The sequence below is a fragment of the Xiphophorus maculatus genome, chromosome 15 (assembly GCF_002775205.1).
Source record: "Xiphophorus maculatus strain JP 163 A chromosome 15, X_maculatus-5.0-male, whole genome shotgun sequence".
Classification (NCBI taxonomy): Eukaryota; Metazoa; Chordata; class Actinopteri; order Cyprinodontiformes; family Poeciliidae; genus Xiphophorus; species Xiphophorus maculatus.
In genome coordinates this window covers 5,514,493-5,537,262 of record NC_036457.1, presented here as the reverse complement: position 1 = coordinate 5,537,262, position 22,770 = coordinate 5,514,493, and the positions used below count along the sequence as shown (strand labels likewise).

Genomic DNA, 22,770 nt, shown 5'->3' with positions numbered 1-22,770 from the left:
TGGAAAAAAACAAAACTTTTTATTGAAGTTCAACGCAAACCAGTCGCATTTCATCACAACAACAGATTACACTTTTAAAGCATTTTTTAAGAGATAAATGAGTAAACAAGACAGACATTTTACTGTCACACATTAACCGTAATTGATACTTAGATGTTTGTCGCATCATATATTTACAAATATACAGATTTGTGACATATTTGTCCTTTTATGTTTCATGTTTTGGAAATTTGTAAAGTACTTTCATTTATTTTATTTCCAAAATGTGATCAGCCAACAGGGGCGTTACGCAGAGTATCCATTTGCACTTTGAATGTGGAGCTGGGAGGGACAGCTGTAAGAGGACCAGGCTTCTGGTGAGTGTTTTTTGTTTTGTCGGAGGTGAAGCGTTATGGTACTATGAGGTAATTGTTGATAAGATTAAGAGCAATACATAAGTTTCTAAACTTCTTCTATTCTACTATTTTTGTTGCACGGAGCTCTCACTTCCGCCTGAGTTGTTGACAAAAGCAGCATAACATCCAGTTTTCATGTTCGGTCTGGGAGGTTTTTATTGATTAATGATAATGTCCAGGTTTTTATTGTTTTTCGGGGGACCAATAAGCATCTTTAAAATAATTGGCAAGACTCCTGGAGTACGGCAGCTTTTCTCCTCCTGGAGCTGCTGGTTCAGAGTGAACTGCGAGGAAGAGTGCGTTGGGATTATTTATACAGGTGAGCAGATAAACTGAACACTGTGCTTTAGATGTGCAGCTTTACAGACAAACCGGAAATTTTATTTAATACCATCCTGGTCTCAACAAATGGGTGGCGGAGCTCATTGTGGCGGAGCGATGGTAGATGTTCCTGCGTGTAAGTGCCAAATCCCGTCGCTAACATGGATACAAAAGCTATAAATGGTTGAGTAACGTGAGAGTTTATTTGTTTATGAATACATAAACGAAAAGCTACAGTATAGACATTTTTATAAGCGTATTTTTGAGCCTGCCTCTTTATTATTAAATTGAGTACAATTTCAATTTTTTTTTGAATAACTTTTCTTCAGGTTAACTTAGAAATGAGCTATTATTCTTACAGGTTCATTTGATAAACTACAGAAAAATAATTGTTGGGGAATCTCAAAAAACAAAAAATGGACTGATGTTGATATCCGATAGTAGCGCTGCTGTTATGTTAAGATTTACCAACGTTTGTCCCTCACTTCTGACGTCCATCATGGCGCCTGGAATGATCGAGTGACGTAGTTGCAAATGGTCAATAGTGGCTAATTAAGTAGCTAGATTTAGTCACTTTTTGAAAAAGAGTCACTAGAAGGGTTGGAGTACACACTATGAAGCCTCTTCGTTCTTGAACTGTTTTGGTTTTGGTGCCGTCAAACTTCAGTGCCATGTTAAGAGCTGACCAGTGACGTGCGGTGAGGTGCATGACATGAAAAGTAAAATAATATTTAGTTGTTTTAATGTTTTGTTTGGCTGACCTCTCGTTTCAGATTTAAATTGAAAATCATGTACGATCTTACCTTTATTTTATATGACGTCCAAGCCTCTATCCTTCTCCACAAATATTTATTTTTAAAAAGTCCTTGTTCCCCATTTTTCTTTAATTTTCACAATTCTGGCAGCCAAAGAGTGGCCTTCGGCGGTTCTGCTCCGTCTGTATATTATTTCTCCGACTGTTTTCAGTCTTTTAGATGCGTAGAAAAAGAGGACAGGTTGCTCGTTGTGTCTATGGGAATCAGCACTGCCCCCAGAGGCGAGGCACAGCACTGCACTGCCTCATCCGGGTCTTTTTTTCATGTATTTTAACAGACAATGCGTAAATTCAGCGATTTTGACCCGCAAAATTTTGAAAAACAAAATAAGAAAAGCATTTTATGGAAAATTCAAGTGGACAAATACATTTTCTTATTTTTACTTATTAGGCCACACGTCACTGGAGCTGACGCCCGCTTCCACCAAGTATTCCTCATCAAGCAAGATGGCAGAGCTAGCTTAGCTGTGCTCCTTACGTCTTTGTTTACGTATTTTCCTTTAATTTAGCAATCCACAGACCTTTCAAATGATCACCAACAGAGGAACCAATGTCATAAAACATCATAAAAGTTGATAAGTTTGTGTGGGGGAGCGCTTACCAGGCGATAGTGAAGATGATTGTCTTCTGCTTTCCAGCACTCCAATCAACCTAAAATAAAATCAACCGTTTCCTCAATGTACCACTACTCTTCACTGCCATTTCTTTGTTCACAGTTTACGTATCAATTATATTTAATGTTTTCTGGAAGTCTGATGTCATTGTGCAGCCATTAAACAAATTCACAGCGAGAAGATATCTGATCATATCATGGTACATTCCTGTGAACACCTAAAACTTTCTTGTACTTGTGAGAAAATTTCTTTTGGCACATGAAATGGCTCTTAAATGCATGTTGTTTCCATGAGAAACCCAATTGTTTATTTATTGCTAGTCAGTGTCACCTCACAAGCTGTAATATATGACAAATATATCTTAAAAAAAGAAAACAAACTGAATTTGATTTCTTAATTTTCTTTACAAACCAGCTAGTTAATAAAATTGTTTTCAGAGTTCCCGCTCTGAAATCTCTTTAGGTTTCACGTTTTAGAGATAATAAAGTGCTTCAAATTGGACGTCTTTCTGTTTATAGTAAATAAGTAAATAATTTGATTCTTTCCTAATTCATGGTTACCATCCTACTTTTAAATGATTTTTTGGCTTAACAAACCTCTATGTCATATTCTTTTATATTCTGAAATAAAGACCTATTAAGATGATCATTTTAGTTAATCTGGTTGATACACATGTGCCATATAAAAAACTCAAGCAAACAAATCGAAAAAGATAATATTTCACTCAATAGTTGAGTCCATAGAAAGCTGCTTTGGTCTTCCTTATTCCATTCATCATCACCATGTTTTGTCAAATTCCATTGTGAAGCCAGTGTGCTGTATTTTTTATTTAGTCTTCATGGCTTTGCACAATCCAATGAATGAATTCTTGTGTGTCTTCAATGAAAATCAGTATTTTAGTTCCAGAATGGTCATTCCTCAGCTTCTGCGTACGAAAACATCAAACTCAGACTCTTCATTCAGAGTTACTGTCTCTTGGGGCCAGCAGCAGGCGTCACGGTTTGTTGCTGAGGCTCATGCCTGTACGGTAAGCCAGGAGGTCCAGGTGTACCTGGTGGTCCAGGTGGTCCTGTTGGCCCAGATTTTCCTCTCGGTCCTGGAGGTCCAATGATACCTGGTAGTCCTACATGGCCCTGGATTCCTGGAGGTCCTTCAACTCCAGGGATGCCATCAGAACCAGAGGGCCCCAAATCCCCTTTCTGGCCCCTTTCCCCTTTGGGGCCTGGAAGACCGATTGACCCCTTGGCTCCTTTTAGACCTGCGGGCCCTCTGCTGCCAATAGAGCCCGGTTCTCCTGGTGATCCTCTAACACCAAGCGCACCCTTCACGCCAATGGTTCCACGGCCTCCTATAGGGCCTCTGTCGCCTTTACTGCCAGTAAGGCCCATGGGTCCTTTTGGGCCAGTCTCACCACGGTTTCCTATGGGCCCAGGTGGCCCAGGAGCGCCTGAAAAGAAAACATCAGGATGTTAATTTGAGAATTAAAGTGGACCGACAATGTTCTGCTACGGAAAAGGATTAGGGACACTGGAAAATAAAGAGAATTCAGTTTCTTTGGGGTTTTTTTTTTCGTTTTTCACAGAATTCTGACTTTAATCTCAGAATTTTGATTTTAATTCTGGTATTAAAATGTAGATTTTAATATCAAAATTCTGACTTAAACCTCGGAATTCAGGCATTTTTCTCAAAATCTTTACTTTAATATCAGAATGCTGACTTTAAACAAATTCTGGCTTTAATCTCAAAATTTTGATTTTAATCCCAAAATTCTATCTTTTTCTTGGAAATTTGACTTTAATCTGAAGATTCTGACTTTAAAAGAATTCTTACTTTAATGTCAGAATTCTGGCGTTTTTTCCTCAGAATTTTGTTTTTAATCTCAAAATTTTGACTTAAAAAAACTTGACTTTAATCTCAAAATTCTGACTACTTTTTTCAGAATTCTGACTTAAATCGTCTCGCATCAAAAGTCAGAATTCCAAAAGAGAAAGTGAGAATTGTGAAAAAGCACAATCTGAGAAAGCCAGAACTGCTCAGGCTTTCATCTCAGAATTATGACTTTTTTTCCCCAGACATTTTTCTGACTTTAATCTTCTGAAATCAAAAATCTGAACTCGTTTGGGATTTTTTATAAGTGGCTCTAATCTTCTTCCGTAGTTCTGGTTTTCCTAACATATTTCAAAACCAGCTGTACCTTTAAGAACAGTGAAATTATTTATGAGGTTGGAGTGAAAAACATCAACCAGCTTCATCTCCTCCATCACCATCGACAGATTCCTCACATCCATGTCTAGCCGAACATTCAGCAGCATGTTCTGCTGCTTCAGAGTGCTGGCCAAGTTGAGAAGTAAGAAAACGGTGGTGTTCATGTTCTGCATAAAGAGGAAAACATAGATAACACAGAGCAATACTATGATACAGGGATAACTGGAAAAAGACACAAACTGAATACATGTCCTTACTAACATTAGTCATTTTAAACAAACTTTCTGCTCTATGAGTCAACAATAGAGCTATTGCTGCAATTAACTTTGCTTTTTTTCCCCCATAGTAAATGTTCCTGAAAAAATTCTGTATATTTAAATACACATTTTGTGTTCTCTTTCATTTTTCAGGGGTTTTTAATTCATAAAGAGTACCTTTCCCACGGCTTCTACGTTTCGCTTGGTGTCTTTCTTGCATTTAGTCACTGAGGGGAATAAATCCAGTTAAATATTCAATGTTTTCCATCCTCTTAGAAAGCAGTTTCTTTATTTATTTTTTTTTTCAGATAATTTGTGTATTTCTTTCCTTCAGAGGAAAAATAATTTTCTTTGCATTGTTTACAGCTATTCTTGACACTTACTCCAGGTTTTATGGATGGAGACATTGCTGCCATTAATTTCATAAGCAGGAAAATTAAAATAAGTCAAAAATGACTTAGAATTCAAGAAAAGATGCAATTTTTCCAATGCTTTTGATAATTATGATGATAGAATCAGAGATCTTATGTGTTTATATCTATTTTTGTAAAACTTCTGATATATTTTTGTCATTTTTAGCACCTGTAGGTCTTCGGTGTGTCTGCCCAGGCGACTCTTGCAGGAGGAGCTCTCCACGTTGATGTACTTGTACATGCTCTGGACGTGGCTGACCGTGGCGTTGACGCTTGAGGCGATGGTTTCAATCTCCATCTCGATGGAGTTCAAACGGCCATCTAAAGCTGAGAAACGCTCACCTGTCCGATTCTCGTAGTACCTAAAATAAACAGTTTAAATTTAGTCTGAGTTGATCAAAGTATTTCTCACCAATCTGTGAAGATATACGATTAGAAAATATTAATTTTGGGGACAAAACACTTTACAATAAAGCTCCTTTTAGAGATGGCTAATAAATAGTTTATAGATATTTTATCTGTTACTCCATAAACACTTTATAAATCATTAATAACTGTTCATTATGCAGGTTAGAAATGCTTATTTTGCCTACAAGTTAGTCTGAAATGTTCAATATAACAACTCTAGATAAAATATATGGTTGAACAGATTTAGCTGATTATTTGGCAAGAAGCTGTTAGATTCTGTCTCTTTCACATCCTTCATTAATGCATAATAAAAAGTTCTTAATGATTTGTAAAGTGCTTACAGATGAATTAATAACAATAATTAGCCTTATTGTAAAGCAGGAGCGTCAAACCCATTTTTGTTTTGGGCCAAATCAAGATCCTGAACGCTCTTAAAGGGGCAGTTGTGCCAGAATGTATTGATAAAACCTGTTCACAAACTGTTAAACTATCAATGAATCTTTAAAACTACATATTATTGAACATCTTTTCAGTCCCTCCAGGATTCTTTTTGTGAGCTTTCCAGTAAAAATCAAAGTGTTTGTGGTACTAATTTGGAAATATTTGGGCTTATTTATGACAGTAAATGTGACTTTTATTACTCCCTATTAAGATCACTAACTATAATCTGACATCAATTAAGGCTGAGGCAGCTGTTTAGTACAAGTAAAAAAGTTTTTTGACAATTCTTGAAAAAACATCTGTAATAAACTCCTCGTTTTTAGCTCAATTTGTTGATTTTGTGTGATTTTCCACGATAATTCTCAATAAACTGGAGGAACTGATAGATATAATTTGGCAGTAAACAGAAAAAAATTACATTGATTTCACTGATAACATAATATTTAATCATTCTTATTGTTTAATCTAGAATCTAGAGGGCCACATAAAAAGCTACGGCGGGCCGGATTTGGCCCATGGGCCTTGAGTTTGTTTGACACGTGTTGTAAAGTGATACTTATGTCTAGTCTGTGAGAAATACTAGAGAAAGGTTGCAAGAATCTGACAATGCAGATGATTTAAAAGAAGAAATCAGTGAAATGTGTTTATTTATGTCACCTGGAGTGATACTGAAGATCATGCATGTTTTCCTCGTTTTCATCCATTAGCGACGTCACGTTGTCGAGCTGCATCTGGAGGTTCATAACCTGCAGGAATGAATCAAACAAGTTTACAACCTGGTCTGGTATTAATAAAAAAAAAGGACACTACTGCTCCACCTTTAACTAGCCTCCTTTACAAAATGACTTCTTCGTCTTTCTATTTAGTTTCTAAAACAATCAAGGCGCCAAGGGTAAATTAAGTCAGCCTGAAACTGCTGACCCACCAGGGAAATGCAGCAATGGTTGATTTTTACAAAGGTATGCCAGTTTCATGGCTCAGTGGTAACATGTGGTGATGATAGACAGTCTGCACACAAAAATGTGAAACTCCTATGTTGTAACATGATATGCCTAAATTGTGATAAAAGTAAATAAAACACTGACTTGTAGCGTCATGGAACAAAGAAAACCAAACATCTGTGCAGCTCGATTGGTGATTTAAAAATGACTGGTAGCTCATTTGAAAAATTTAGCTCCTCTATGTTGGTTTCCAGGCAAATTTAAGGAAGCAGATGCCAGATTTGTTTAAATATTAAACTCTTAAAGGGAAATATTAAGTGTAATTTTCCAGCATAATCAAGTGATCATGCTAACTTCAGTTGTTATAAAAATGCTATATACTTCAAATATGTCTTAAAATAAAATTGACTTCCTAATTGGGCCTCTGTCTTGTTCCTTTTGAGACTCCGCCTCGCTCCTGTATTAACTCTCCAACAACGTTTTTACCAGCGTTGCACTAAGAAGTAGCTTCTATAATGAGCTCAGCAGGTGAGCAGTTCCACCAGATGTTTGCAAATGGTTGCTGGCTAGTCTGAAGGAGTTGAGTGGGGGAGTTGTGAGCTTGGAAACTGCAGCACCCAGCTGAATGTCCGGCGTGGGAGATTAAAAGATTGCTCAAAAATGCATGAAAGAATCAAGACAACACCGCAGGTATGTTTTTGATAAGGGAATAACATTATAATGCTCCATTAAGGTACAAAAAAGTATTTTAACCCTGAAAATGTGCATTGATAGTGCAAATGGCAAAAAGGTAAAAGAATTTGAATTTAAAAAATTACCTTTTCCGCCAAACAAAAATGTTTTCATCAAACTGTCCGACTTTGAATCTAGTCTTACCTGTTGTGTGAGGTCGTAGATCACATCCGAGAACATTGCCATTTTCTGCTGGTCTATTACGATTGTGCCCTGAAGGGAGCGCATTTTTTGGGAGGTGTTGCTGGTGTTGGATTTGATAGCGCTCAAAACTCGAGTGTAGTTCTGCAAATTATTCGTCAACGTCTGTAGGACGGCAGTCTCTTCATCTGCTTTTTTTTGGAGGGCATCGATCCACATTGTGCTGAGCAACAGAGAGAGGAGAGCATTATGGGACACTTAACTTTGATTCACTATTTTAGGAATTCAAAGTCAAGTTTAGATTTTTTTTTCCTAGGGAGGCCAAGCAGAAGTAGAAAATACAGAAGGGTGACACACTAAAACTGAAATTTCCTCTTAAACACACTGTAGTCTTAGGCTATAATACACAAAACTTGAATAACATAATATTTATTTACCTACATATCTGTTTACCATGCAAGAACTATGCAGCAGATTAATTTGTTACAGTGGTTAGGACACAGGCTAGCTTTAATTATCACACAATTAGCCTTTTTAGCTTAGCACAGCTTAACCACTCTATTTTCAGCGCTGTTATGCTAACTCTATTCAACTTATCAACTTAAAGTGAAAGTTATTGAGTCATTACAAATTACCCGTTTCTCTTTTATGAAGTTTTTTGTGTGCAGTAGTCCAAAGCGGCTTTTTCTTATTATTAATAAACTTACACATCAATGAGCCAAAGGACTAGAAATGGAAATTAGGCTATGTTCAGACTACAACCCGAAGTGACCCAAATCCTTTTTTTTGTCTTAATCCGACCTGAATCTGAACAGCCAGATCACATTCAGCGAACCTGAACGTCACTGATACTCGACAAACGTCACCATTCTGCATCCTGATGAGCGCAAGCGGGAAGAAAAGCAACAATCATGGCGGACTAATGAGGATGAAGTTGTTAATGTGCTGACTTCGGTCGGACAACAACTTAAAAATCGTAAGCTAGCAATCCGTGTTTACTTCCGCAAACACTGAGCATTTCTTCTTCTTCTTCTTTATGGTGGTTGGCAAAACCACAGACATGGATACGTCTCATGTCTACGGGCAAAGCACTGAGCACGCTACAACGTGACGTTATAGCGCCCTCTACTGCGCATGCGGGAAACTTTCAGGCCGTTTAATTGCATATTAGAACTACATTTCCAAATATTCACACAAAATCGGATTTGGGTTTGAACGCAGCTTTAGTTACTTAAACTCATGTAATTACATATAAATGTTCATTAATATGCAGCATCTCTTCTGTTCAGTCACCTGAGTGCTACTGTTGTGTTGACTTGTTGCGCCGTTGCTTTTACGTCGTACTGATCCTCTGTTAAAGTTTTCATCTTTTCTTCTGTTTCATCAATCACCTCCTTCCAACCCTGCACCTGATTGGTGAATCTCTCCAGAGATTGGTTGAGGAGTTTGAGCGACATGAGGTGGTTTTGGACTTCCCGTGTTAGCTGGTTGCTTGTTGCTTTTATGGTGGTTTGGGTTTGGGATGCCTGATCCAGAAACTGGGTAATACAGAAATCAAAGAAGAGATTCATTACACTCAGAATAAATAGGAGTTTAACACATTCCTCCTTTATATATTTCAAAGTGTATCTTTTGGTTTTAAATGCAGTCTAGACAAAATGGAAAACCTTTTTCACTGTGGATTTAGCTTCAGATTGATCATACCTGCTCTTGACCCAGTATCATCTTCTGAATGTCTTCAAATTCTCTCTTTAGCCTGCTGATCTCTTCACTGTAAAATGAGACATCCAGGCAGTCTGAACTGTTCGACACAGACCTCAGATCTGAGATAAGAAAGCAGGCAAGAGAGAAAATTAATAACAGCAATAGCTAAGACAACATTACAGACTTTTTAAAGACCATATGTGAGTTGGATGGTAAATGTTTAAACAATAAGTCAGTAAAAAATGAGCATTATAGTTTTAAAAGTGACCTATTATGCTTCCTTGAACAGGTTACAGTAGGTTTATGGGATATACAAAACATTTTTTATTCTTTAGATCGTTTACAAATTACTATTTCCAAAATATTTTACTTTACCCTCTATTCCTTCTTGAACTTTTGCAATCTTCTTGTTGTGCGCCGATTCCTCTTCAGACAAATTGTCCACCTTTTTGAACACTAAAGACAAAGAAATATTTTCGAATGTCACAAAAGTATATACATATCCACGCATTTATTTTGCATTCTTTATAAGAGAGAATCACCCGAGTTAGATAAAAACATGTACGAAAAACCAACTAACCTTCAGTGTAAACAGGAAATGGGAAATATTTGAAAGAACACAGAGAAGGTTGTAAATCAACCCAAAACAACAAAACACGTTACGTTTTCATTAACTTACAAAACATGGAGAAGTTATTGTTTTACTAGCTGACCAGGTCTTGGCCCCTCACATGTTTCCCAAGAGAGAGCTAACAGTTTAGTGAGTGTGAGCGTTTTGTGTGTGTGAGTTTACATTATGGAGAATGCAATGATGTGTGGTGTGTGTTTTCATGCTATTTTGCCCATTTAAGCTCTGGCCCAGAGGAAATATGGATAAATGCTTCCACATGTTCAGCTCCTGTCATTTATCAACTGTCAGTTGTATTAGACGTCAAGATGACATATTATTTTCATTTATTCAATAGCATAGTATTATTTTCTTATGCAGATACCCAGAGGAAGTGACACATAGTGTTTGTATGTAGGTTTTGTTTTATTTTTGAATGTTTATTGGTTTATTTCCACTTTAAAGTGCTAAAATGTTATATAAATATAACATTTATATTTAGAAATTTCCAAGTTGTTTCAAGAAAATTTCTGACCTTTGAAACTTAAAAATGTTTTTCTGGTGCATTTCTGAGATTTTTGGCAAAGATTTACTCCACTTTTTCCCCCCCAATCTACAGTGGCCCAAATACGCTGCTGTAGCTCTAGGATAATTTAAGGATACATATCAACCTTAAATTAAATATTTTGTTATGTTTTTGCATGCAATTCATTACAACTCAGAAAAGCTTGGCAGCTTGTTGCTCATGAATACTTATTTCAACAATTATGAACTGAATTAAATCAGATGGATGCTATTTCTGCTAAGAGAGAATCAGGGATAAATAAAAGTAAACCAGAGCTCACCTAGTGATGCCAGAACTGCAACAGTTATGATGAGGAAAGCAACAAAACCATAGAGGACCTTGACAGCCAGCTGGAGAGAGTGGCTTTGCTGGCATCTCACACAGCCAACTCTTGAACGACCTAAAGACACACAACGGAAATGTGGCTTAAAGGTCTGCTTAACGTTTTGTTGACTTTAAACCTTCTGATTTGTTGCAACATTAAGCAACGGTGGTTGGCTCGTTGGCTGCTGTTCTACATGCTCCATTAAAGCATTGCTAAGCTGCATGCCTCTGCCGTTACAGCAGATTTAACGGAGGCGGAGTTGTGTTTGCAGATTGTTTTGTTTGTTTCTTGGAGATGGGAAGCATCCAGCATGTCTAAAGTGGAAGGACATCAAGAGAGGCTGGGCAATAAATATTGCGAGGGAACGCAAAATAAAAAAAATTCCCTATGTCCCCTAGGGGGCTCCGTAATTTTTTCTCTCTCAGTAGGTGAGCTTAAAGTTAAGGTCAAAGTGCGTGACTCGTTGCCATGGCAACCAATAAACAGCCCCGGGACAGCAGAGCAAAGGTTACGCTCAAGTGCATCAGGAATCAAAACAAAACAAAAAATAAACACAAAAACATTTCCCACACAAAAAAAGTAAAAACACCAAACAAAACATTCTGTCCGTTGCAGATTTATGTTTTTGAATTTTCATTTTGCGATCATTAGGAAGGAACACTCACGGTGGTTGATTAGTATAAACTTAAACACCTGCTCTCCTGATTATCTGTCAGAAAATGTGGATCGCCTTATTTTTGTGTTAATTGAACCGAAATACTCCGAACTGCGCAGCAATAACACATGTTAAGGTGATAAACGTTAAGCTAGCATAGCTAACCTACTCCCCATTTTCTTTATATATATTTTTTAATTAAACCTTTTTACTGACCTGTTAAATGTGAATCCCTTGGACCTTGTTATCTTGCTGTCGTAGTTTTGACAATTAATATCAAAACTATTCGTCACTTTTCCAGATTCTTTGCTTGATTATGTTATTTCCCCACCACTGATATTCCTGACTCAATGTAAACAGTAGCGCACAGAAAGTCACATGATGTCCAATCCACTAGATCAATCAGCGGACATATATATATAAAAAGAGAAGGAGATATTGGTGGGGACATATCCACACCGGTCCTTCGGGAAGTTACGCTTATGCATGTATGTGTTCACCAGTGAAATGCTAACGACCTCAAAGTGTCCCGCATGCGCAGTAGAGGGCGCCATAATGGCAGGCTTAGAGATCTTGCTCGGTGTTTTGCCAACCGCCAGTAGTGCGTCGTGTTTGCGGAAGTAAACATGGAGGCTAACGATGGAGTATAAAACTTACGATTTTGAAGTTGTTGTCTGACCGCACCAACACATTAACAACTTAATCCTCATCATAGTCCATCATAGTTGTTGTTTTTCTACAGGGCGCAGAATAGTGACGTATGTCGAATATCAATGGGATGAAAGCGACCTGGCTGTACAGACTCACATTTGAAAAGATGAAATATGTATCTGGTTTCGGACCACATATACAAGTATCCAGAATCGCATTTAAAAAGCCCGATCTGTGTTGTTTTAGACGGTCATAAAATGATCAGTTACAGGTCCCATCTACCGCACTCTGGTTACCTAGCAACTCATTCTTTCTTTGGTTACCTAGCAACCCCAGGCTAAATAGCTTGCTTAGCTGGATTCGCCACTGTTCCTCCCAACTACTTAAAAATAAACAACAAATGAAAACTGTGGCTACAACAGGAAGTGTCATGGCAGCAGTTTGGTAGTACTTCTGATATTTGAAACAATACAGTAAAATAGTAAAGCGGTTGTCATATAGTCTACTTTTAAATCACACACTGCAAAAAGGAGTTATATTAGCATATAGTATGAAGCTTACCTCTAAATGAAGGCATTTCTTCCTCCTCTCCCATGAAGTCCTCATCTGAAGAGTGAATAAAATATGGATAGCACAAGTTTAGGTTTTAATATTTTGATATTAATAATACAAAGAACAACTTTGGTTTACAACCCTGTGAGTTTGAGACACAGCAACAAAGCTGGGATTCACAAATACATCCCCTAACAAAAACTTAAATCTACAAGAAACTATTGTCACCTCTTCATTGTTTTCTTATTACGTTGTTGATAATTTTTTGTTTGTCTTAAAAAAAGTCCATAATAATAAAGTTTTTGGACATTTTTGTAAATTTTTAAAAGATGTAAACATTTCAGGAGCAATAATGCCTTAATATTGATGAAAAAGACATTTTTCCCATGTTGTAAGTGGAATAATCTGCAACTTTTTCACCAATATTAAGGCATTATTGGCTTAAAACATGCTCATTTATCTTGCTAAAATGTTACTTGTAAAATAAGTTTAATCTTATTTCAAGTGTACTAAGACATTTGAACTAGAAACTACTAGACCGAAACAGTTGATAAGAGTTTGTGTTCTTACAGTGTAGGTTTTTTTTCCCTCTTTTTTAAAAATAAAACAGTTGGAAAAGTGAATGGTTGTCAATATTTTCTGGTGACACTAGCGCCCCTTTATTGCAGCGGTGTCATATTGAGCTAAAAAATCTGAATGTTCTTAAAGGGCCGGTTGTGCCTCAATGTACTGATAAAACCAATTAAACTGTTAAAAAAATGAAGAAGTAGCTGTTTGTTTGAACATCTTTTCACACTGATCAGTCCCTCCAGGATTTAATGAATTGTTTTTTGTGGGGGTTTTTTTCTCCAATCAAAATCACGCATTTTGTGATGCTAATTTAGAAATATTTGTAAGAAATTTTTAAGATATTTGCGAGGTTTAATGTGCCTTTTTATTACTCACCGTGTCAATCACAGACTATAGCTTGACGTCAAGTAAGGCTGAGGCAGCAGACACTTAAGACCAATCAAAAAAATCAGAAAAAATTCGGGGTTTGTTGATTTTGTGTAAATTTTGCGGATTAGTGAAAAACTGGAGGGACTTATTGATGTAATTTGGAGTCTTGAAGGCCACATAAAAAGCTACAGCGGGCCAGATTTGGCCCCCGCGCCTTGAGTTTGACACATGGGCCTTATGGCATCAACTGCCTTTAAAAAAAAAAAAAAAGACAGAAAAAATATGATAGTTGTTTTAAGCAATTAAGTTTCATATTTTCTGCAAAAGGTTACTAATTTAAATTCATAACCTTGATGACAAAACCAGCTTAATTTTTTACTGTTACCTTTGAATAGCTGGTTCTCGTATCCACCGTTGGTGTCTGCAGAATAGAGACAAAGAGACACAGATTTAAAGTCTAAAGTTATTTCTACCTCTAACGAGCTTAATTAGTTTGACCGTTAGCATCTGCCTCCCTATCGCTCTCTCCTGCAACACAGCATGTGGTCCCACCTGGTTATTAAATGCTTTCTGTGAGCAGGAATCAGGAAAGCAGCTGTTGGTTGCGAGTGCTGATGCTTGTGGGATTTTCTGTGTGTGTCGAGAGTCTGAGGAGGCTGTCATCACAACCACTGTAAAAACCAATAGCGCTAATAAACTGCGAAAAGTCAGTTTTTATTACGGGTCCCACAAAAGGGTTGACTTCATGTTTTTATAGCTGCAGACTTTATAAAACATGTCATCAGCTGGACGCTTTCCAGCGCCACACCTGAGGCTGTAGTGGTGGTTTGGAAACACACAATTAAACCACAGGGGAGTGTGTGAAGGAGAAGAACAGCAAAACTCACAAATATTCTGTTTGATGAGAGATACTTGGATATTATACACTGGTTTAAGCTGATATTTATGCAAACAAGGTCACAATGGGCTACTAGACTGCTGGAAATGTGCTAGACATGTAGTTTTATAGACATATTTTTATAGTTTGACTCTGAAATGTTTGACTTTGCAGTCATGTTTCTGAGGTACATTTGGCATTTTACTTTTTCAGAAACCACAGATACAGCTTTGGAAAAAATTAAGAGACCACTTAAACTCACCAGCTTCTCTGATTTAACTTTTTATTGGTTTATGTTTGAGTAAAATGAACATTGTCCTTTTATTATATGAACATGTCTCCAAAAATCCAAGCCAAAATTTAGTATTTACAGTATGTGCAGAAAAGGAGAAAGGGTCAGAATAACAAAAAAGATGCAGCACTTTGAGACCTCAAATAATGCAAAGAAAACAAGTTCATATTTATTTAGAAACAGATTGTTAACTCAGATTAAAGTTGTGACTCTATCTGGGCCACACTACAACTGTACATTTTACTTCCAGTCTGAACAAATATGTTAGTAAATATGTTAGTAAATTTTAAAGATGCATTAAATGAAATCTACCAAAATGAAATGATGCTGGGTTTAACTGGAAATGCACAGCTAAATATGTGTTAAATACTGCAAAATTCATAGTAATATTGATGCAGTTTGCAGGGACACAACAGATTAAAATGTGAAATATTTGAGATAAAAGTCACCAAAAGCAAGATAATGGGAATTCAAAGAGCTTTTTATCCTCATCTTCACTTGCAAACTCAAATGGAAACTGGAAAAAAATAAACAATAAATAATTTTTTGTATTTGCTTGGTTCAGTTTTGCTACAAATATTCTATTCTATTCTATTTTAGTCTATGAGCAGAGGTCTAAATTTTGCAATAAAGAAACAAAACAAAAATGGGTGGCATGAGAAAACCAGCAGAGGTCTTAAGGTTCATAACATAACTGAGTATTTTTGCTTTAAGACAAACATTTTCACCAAATTCTTAAACTACTCCAAATTGTTTTATCTCAAGTAAACGAGTTCAAACAACATAATTTGACAGCTGGTTAAACAAAACGGTCTGAGCTGGAGGAAAATTAGAGAACAGAACCGAACAAAGACAACATGACATCACAAGATAAATCTAAAAATATATATAAATTGTTATTGTTCTGGAAACGTTGCATAAAAGTCCAAGTTTACATGAGACAGAGGTGGAACATCTGAGGTCACAAAATAACAGCTTACATAACGAAACAGGGAGGAGGGAGAAAAAACAGAAAAGAAGAGAAAAAAACACATTTATTCATAAATATACAGTAATTAAAGTGAATAGTGAGCATATATTAGTTTGCCCTGAATATTATTATTAAAACTTTAAACGTGTGCAAAAAAGCATAAGATGTTGTCATTTTGGGGGTTAAATTTGTTTTTTGGTTCATTTTTCTATTTGAAAATGAATTTAAAGTCATTATCCAGGTTTATCCTTCCACTAGTTTCATGTTTACAGCCAAACTTTTCACCTTCTTTCTGCCAGCCTTGTGGGTTTGGACTGCGCCATGTTGGAAAAAAACTAATGTCCGTCTCGTTAGTAAGGAAGTGGACCGGTCCAAAGCACACAGAGCAGAACTAAGCTAATCTGACTGCAGTTGACCAGGTCACACAATCCCAGTCAGGAAAAAGAAAAAGCTGTGAAATACTTAGAAACATATTTGGTTCAGTGGAAAAGTTGTTTAAACTTTGCTTGGCTTCATTAGCTGACAAAATAAAAGGGCAGACGTTAGGTACGCGGAAAGATTTCTGACCAAAAACAAAAACATTTTTATTTGCATAAAGTTTATTCTACAATCTCAAAGCTTATAAAAATCAAAAGTATCTACATTTGTTGAAAATTATTGGGAGTTTTTCCTATAAATTAAATTAAGACAAGTCAATCTGAGGCCCATTTTTTATGTTTTAACTTATTTTCTGCCTGTATGTTCCCCATATGTGAACATTTTCTGTATTTGACTTTTACTCAAAAACAAGCTTCGCTGCACCCAAATCTGCTTTTCACTAATTTAATAAACCTGGCTAAATACAGCAAGCACTTTCAAAGAAAGACTGAAATAAATCCTGATTTTATTCACCAGAATTGATTAAATTGTGACCTATTGTTTTCCAATTGGTACCTAGAAAATTAGCAAGTTTTGAATCTGGAATAATTCCCACATTCTTTTCCAGCAACAAATCCGATTCCTTAATTTAAGTATTACATGTTTAGTTTATTGTTGAGTGGGTAAAGCCTTTTTTTAGGCCATTGTGTCCTTGACAAAAACTTTGGACACCCCTGAGGTAAGGGTTTTGTCCAGCTGTTTTTATCCCCATGTTAGGATTTAAAGTACAAAACGAGAGTATTTGGCGAACAAGGTGATATTTTATGGCAATAAAATATGAATATGTAACTGTTCATGTTCCTGGCTGTGGCCTCAGGCCCAGATGTTGTAGATCAAGCAGTTCCAGCAGCTATGAAAATATTGAGCCAAGCAGCAGGTTACAAGAGCACAAAAAGGCCGACATGTAACAGACTGTGAAAGCGTGCCGCTACAAACATCTCCTGTTTCTGCCCTTCATGCCTGAGAGATATTTGCAGGTGAACAGATGGTTCTGAAAAAAGAAAATGCTAAACATTACCGTTTTTAACTAAGGGTGTTGCTTTAAGCTTACATGTAAGAAACGTGTCTGACCTCACCATGTCAGTCACAAAAAGATTCTAGGAAATCTGTAAAAGCAAGCTAAGTGGCTGATTTTTCATTCTATGTGATTATATTGACAAAAACACACAGTCTCATAATAAAGTTGTGATTTCTTTTTAGAATAATATATATCTGATCATGTAGAAATCATTGTTTATACGGGTAAAAAGAAAAAATAAATTGCTCTTGGGGGCCCCCTTGTGGCCGAGGTAGGTCATGCTTTATCGGTAATATGAGCTGCGCACGCATCCAAACCTCCAAAGGTCCAGTGGAAGATAAGTTAGCAAAACAATGTCATAACAAGGAACTTATCCTTCAAGGACAGAGAAACGAAATAGAATAAAAAGCAAGATAAATGTATGATTTCATTACTTGCTGTGTTTCCATTAACCATAAAACTGCTAAAATTGAAATTCCAAAAAATAAATTAGCTTAATGGAAACGTCAATTTTGAAAAAAACTCATGTTTTTTGATAAGATGAGATGATTTTTTTTCCGGCTGTATCTAAATGGACATATTTCACAAAACTGCAGTGGAAATACTTTTTCAACTCACACGAGTCACGTGATCAACTGCCAGGCATCACTACTGACGAAAACCCACGAAGAAGACGACAGGAAGTGGCAGAAGAATGCCTGTGTGTGTGTTGTTTTGTTTTTTACGGACAATGTGCATCTCACAGCATCGCACAGAAGTTGTGTGTCATTCATAGCTCGTCTTTAGAATTGCATATTACAATTTCCCCCAAAACTCTGCGTACGTAAAGTAGCTCCGTACGTCTTGTTGGTTCCAACGCCTGAATAAGACGCAGAAGTCTCCTCTCACGTAAATGTTTACATCCGTCACTATCATGATTTGTAATGATTTACTGCGTAAACAAGCTGATTCATGAGTGATTTTAATTTTATTTTTTATTCAATGGAAACACTGCAAATGTGAAATTGTGTGTTTCTTCGACATTGGGAGAATATTGACAAAGATTTGCGCACAACTGCAATTAAAGCGCAGCTAACGCAACGATATAATTTGTGAAAAAGGAAAAAAAAACTCACTGCAAAAACACAACATATTACCAAGCATTGTTGGTTTAGTTTATAATGAAAGTATCTCAGTACATCTAAAATAAGACAACACTAACTTACAAGTAACATTTCAGAAAGAAACAGGACCTTGTTTTAAGTCAACAATTCATTAATATGGATTAAAAATACTCATAACATTGGCAAAAATGTCTTGTTATAAGTGAAATAATCTGCCAATGCAAACAGTACTTCTTCATGAGTTATGGACTTAAAACAAGCTCCCATGTCCTGTTGAAAAGTTATGTTTAAGTTAGTTTTGTCTTATTTTAAGCGCACTAAGATATTTGCGCAAAAATACTTGATGAAAGTTTTTGTTTTTGCAGTCTATGAATTCATTTCCCTTCCCTTCAAAATGATGTGCCACTTTGTGTTGATCTACCAGCAAAATTCAATTAAAGAATATCGAAGTTTGTATTCATAACATGTCAAAATGTCTAAAAGTTTTTGCAAGGCACTGTGTTCTGGCAAAACAATTCTCCGTGGAAAGAAGGGCATTCACAAAGTCAGAAGATGGGATCCTCTCCAGATCTGACTGGAGGTTAACCACAGCTCATAAAAATTACAATTCTCCCTCTTCAAACATTTTCTGACATCTCAGCCGTTTTGTGCTCTCTGACTGGAGCATATGGTCTCTTCACAGAGCTCTCTGGTATGCACTGCTGCAGTCTGCAAAACTATAGACAAGAAAGAGACTTCTTGTTTTTTACTGCGGTTCCTCCACAGTGAATCAGGACGGCTTCCATCCTGTGCATGCTTTCTCAGGACTTAACTGGTCTGGACTGCCAGAAGGAGACAGAAAGACAAGCTCGGTTAGATTTTACAAGGCTAAAGGGTGTGTACGACACAATTACTGGCCTTCATTTTCACGCAATGATCATTAAGAGCTGTGGAATGCAAGAACTGTAATTATGAAACGAAGATTTTTGGTCTCCAACTCCATCAAGGAGAAAATTTGGGGTTTGTCCTATTAAGAGGTCAAGTTTCTGGCAATAATTGAACAATGTCAGATGAATGTTTGTTGAGGCCACAAACCTCTGATATCGTGAATAAAAAAACTCCTAAACTGATTGGCTGACAGAAAACATCTCAAAGAACAAAAATTACCACGAGTTTATCAATCCAAATCGCTTTTCTGCGAGTCTTTCCTTCGCAGCCACCTGCCTCTGCCTTCACCTCCCATCTCTTCCCGTCTTCATCAACCCAGAGAGAAATCTGTAAAGCAGCAAGTTTTATTCTGCTTGGAAGAGGCTGGAAACCACATTATGAGACCTCCTACTCCGTTTGGCTGGGTAGTGCGCATTTGTGCTTTAATGGAGTTAATTTATGACATTCTTTTGGTTTCAGTTTGACTCTCACCAAGATCGCTCCAGCTTAAGGTCTAGCTTAATGTACAATAATCCCTTTTTATTTTTATGTGTGGCTTTTTCTAAGACACAGTTACACGGAAAACTAAGTACCGCATGAGTGAAATGCTTTAGAGGTGATTTATTACACTTCCTTGAACAGGTTAGTATACGTCTAAGGAGCAAAACAGAACATGTTCATTACATTTTACGCACAAAATTATTCTTACACTCACACCTGAAAAACAGAAGTGGCGCCTTCTGCACAGCGAACAAGAATGCAGCAAGTGGTTTCTGGATGGTAAACCAACAACAAAACACTTGTCTTTTCCAGCAGCCATTGTACAGCTTCAATTGAGTTGCTAGGTGACAGGCTAGATTTTGTTGGCATTGCTAGGTGAGTGGCAGTTCCTGCTGATTTGTGACGTTACATTTGGAAGGTTTTTGAAACGGCTCGTTTTCCAGACACCATAAAACATTAAGTTATTGCCAAAAAATGGCTAGATGTTTTTTTTTTTAAAGTGCTTGGTTTGTTTTCAGAAGCAGTAGAAACCCAAATGGATGGGAGTATAAAAATGTTAAAAATATGAAATTTGCATAATACATCCCCTTTAAGAAACACCATTAGCATTAATCTTTTGAAAAAGCTGTTAGTACGACTTTATTATTCTCATATTTAACCCACTCATCAACACTAACTCTGCTCATTGAGTTTTGAACTTCTCTATTAAGCTCCTTCCACAGCACTTCAGTCAACTTAAGGTCTGGACTTCAACTGGGTCATTTTAACACTTCAATTTTTGTCTTTCTACTTGGAATTTGTTTCCTGTTGACACTTTCATATAAACAGTAACCAACTCAGTACCCCATTTGAAATCATTGTCCTGCAATGAATATGCAGCCACAGACATCCCAATATAAACCACTTTGTCTTTCATATGCAAATTCATTCAGCAAGATCGCGGATCTGTTTGTGATTTCAGAGAACGCAAACCAAATGGGGAAAAACTAGACAACATTTACCAGAACAACGTGTAGGAAACATTTGCCAGGCATTTTGGGCTTAGTGTTAGATTCTTGAGCAGGTTGACTAAATGCTTTCTCAAATAAAGTTGTTGTGAATCATTCTCAGCATGTTATTATCTTCTTTTTTTTTTAAAGCAAACCACTGTGGATAGCAGCCAAACTATCTGGATAGTTAAGTCCAGATAGTTTAATTAAGTCTCATTTGTCCAAAGTATTTTGTTTTTGTGGTTGACTCAGATTAAATTTTTTCTTGCCAACTTTTGCAAACATGACTTACTTGTTTAGTCTTTTTTAAACTGTCCTGTCATGAACATTAATAATTAACATGATACAGGTTAAAAAATGTAGCTTTCCAGGAGGATACCACCTCCTACTGGTGTCTTCCACTGGTGAATGATCTTTTGATGGGGCTTCAAATTGTTTGAAAACTCCTTCCAGATTGACAGGTAGAAATACTTGCTGCTCTGGTGTCACCATGGATGTGTTTTTAGCTTCATACGGTGTTAATTTGCAACCCAACCAGCAAACTGCCAAAGCTCCTGCAAGGGTGTACTTAATTATTATCATTGAAAATGAGCTAGGAGATAGATTTGTGCAGGTTTTCATGTCTATTAAGTCAAGAACAAAACAACTTGTATTTTCCAGCAGCCATTGTACAGCTCCAATTGGGTTGCTAGGTGATGGCGGAACTCCACTGCCATTGCCAAGTAACGAGCTAGACTTTGCTCGGGTTGATAGGTGAGTGGTAGTCCCAGCTGATATGTGACGTTACATTTGGAATTTCTTTTCAAAACAGCTCGTTTTCCAGACACCAAAAAACATTAACCTATTGCCATTAAAAGCACTTGGGTTGTTTCTAGAAGTGGTTGACACCCAAATGGAAGTACAAACACATGCAAAATATGAATTTTGCACGTAATCCGTCCCCTTTATGTAGGGGATGTATCAATCATTTGATCATGGCCTAAACAGGTTAAAAAAAATAAACATAAATGACTAATTTCTTGCCTTATTTAGCATTTTTCTTCTTGTACTGTAATAACGTGAGACTTGTAAGAGCATCAGCACATTTCAAAGCCACTGCAGGCTCTTCTTTCACGCCCTGTTGTGATAAAACACACCTAAACTCACTCGCCCAGGTTTTGGGAGTTTGTGAGAATCTGGCAGAGGAAAAGCAGATTTTGTGCTCTCCAGAAACTGCTGCGTTTTGCACTCACACAGTTTTAAAGCTGACGGATGTAGGAGTCATGTCCAACTACAACAACCGAGCACTTTCTCAGGATACGAGCTGCCAAGTTTCGGCGCTGATGAGAAGCATATGTTGGCTGGTGCCCAGTGCAGGTGCCTGCCTGCATCCCACAGTGACAAACATGGCTTCTCTTTACACGGTTAGCAAAGAAACCCCACCAAAGTTTGATTAAAGAAAAAGAGCAGCTTTACCTTTCATGGTTTCTGTCGTTGGATGCCTGGCAGGTGATGCTGTTCCAGTTTGCCTGAGGACAAGGATCAGTATGATGATAATGTCGTCCTTTTTTACCTTTTATCCAACAAATTTGTGCTCATTTGTATTCCCAAACATGCAAATCAAACGTCCCACAATGCATTTATGCAAAAGACATGAAAAGAGACATTCATCTGCATCCAAACTGGATAAACGTATGCCTAATTAAAAAAATACTAATGCATATAAGTTAAATGGTTTTCATTTTTTAAAAGAAAATGGATAACGGCTGCTCTAACTTCTGAACATGTGTGTTCAGAGTCTGAAAACACAAAATCCCTGAGCAACTACTGAAGAGGAGGGAAGGAGAAAAAAAAGAAGAGTAGTTTAATAGAAACAAGGAGTGAGCAGAGAGAGAGAGAGAGAAATGTGGGAGGGGAACAAAGGAAGTAGAGAAGAAGGGAGGGAGCAGAAAGGGGACAGGGTGAAAGAATGGGAGTGGGAGGAAAACAGGGAGGGTCCATGTGTTTTGTTGAAAGTCAGGTTTGTGGCTGAGGCTAA

The 22,770-nt window shown here is 37.0% G+C and overlaps 1 protein-coding gene across 1 annotated transcript; it reads right to left on the bottom strand.

Annotated features, from left to right (window-relative positions):
* On the bottom strand, positions 1 to 22,559 carry scara3 (scavenger receptor class A member 3). The gene is made up of 12 exons (XM_023347468.1): positions 22,209 to 22,559; positions 14,066 to 14,101; positions 12,751 to 12,795; positions 10,839 to 10,958; positions 9,762 to 9,842; positions 9,387 to 9,505; positions 8,976 to 9,220; positions 7,686 to 7,905; positions 6,526 to 6,614; positions 5,189 to 5,381; positions 4,339 to 4,516; positions 1 to 3,591 (listed from the first exon to the last, which is right to left on the bottom strand). The coding sequence occupies exons 1-12, from the start codon at positions 22,213 to 22,215 to the stop codon at positions 3,110 to 3,112; spliced, it is 1,815 nt and encodes a 604-aa protein (XP_023203236.1). The 5' UTR covers positions 22,216 to 22,559; the 3' UTR covers positions 1 to 3,109.
* Between the last annotated feature and the right edge of the window lie 211 nt (positions 22,560 to 22,770).

Coding starts and splice junctions, on each gene's coding strand:
- scara3 (XM_023347468.1), bottom strand. Junction 9,506..9,761: donor AGTTCAAGAAGGAATAGAGG/GTAAAGTAAAAT, acceptor TTCTTATCTCAG/ATCTGAGGTCTGTGTCGAAC. Junction 4,517..5,188: donor GACACACCGAAGACCTACAG/GTGCTAAAAATG, acceptor CTCTTTATGCAG/AACATGAACACCACCGTTTT.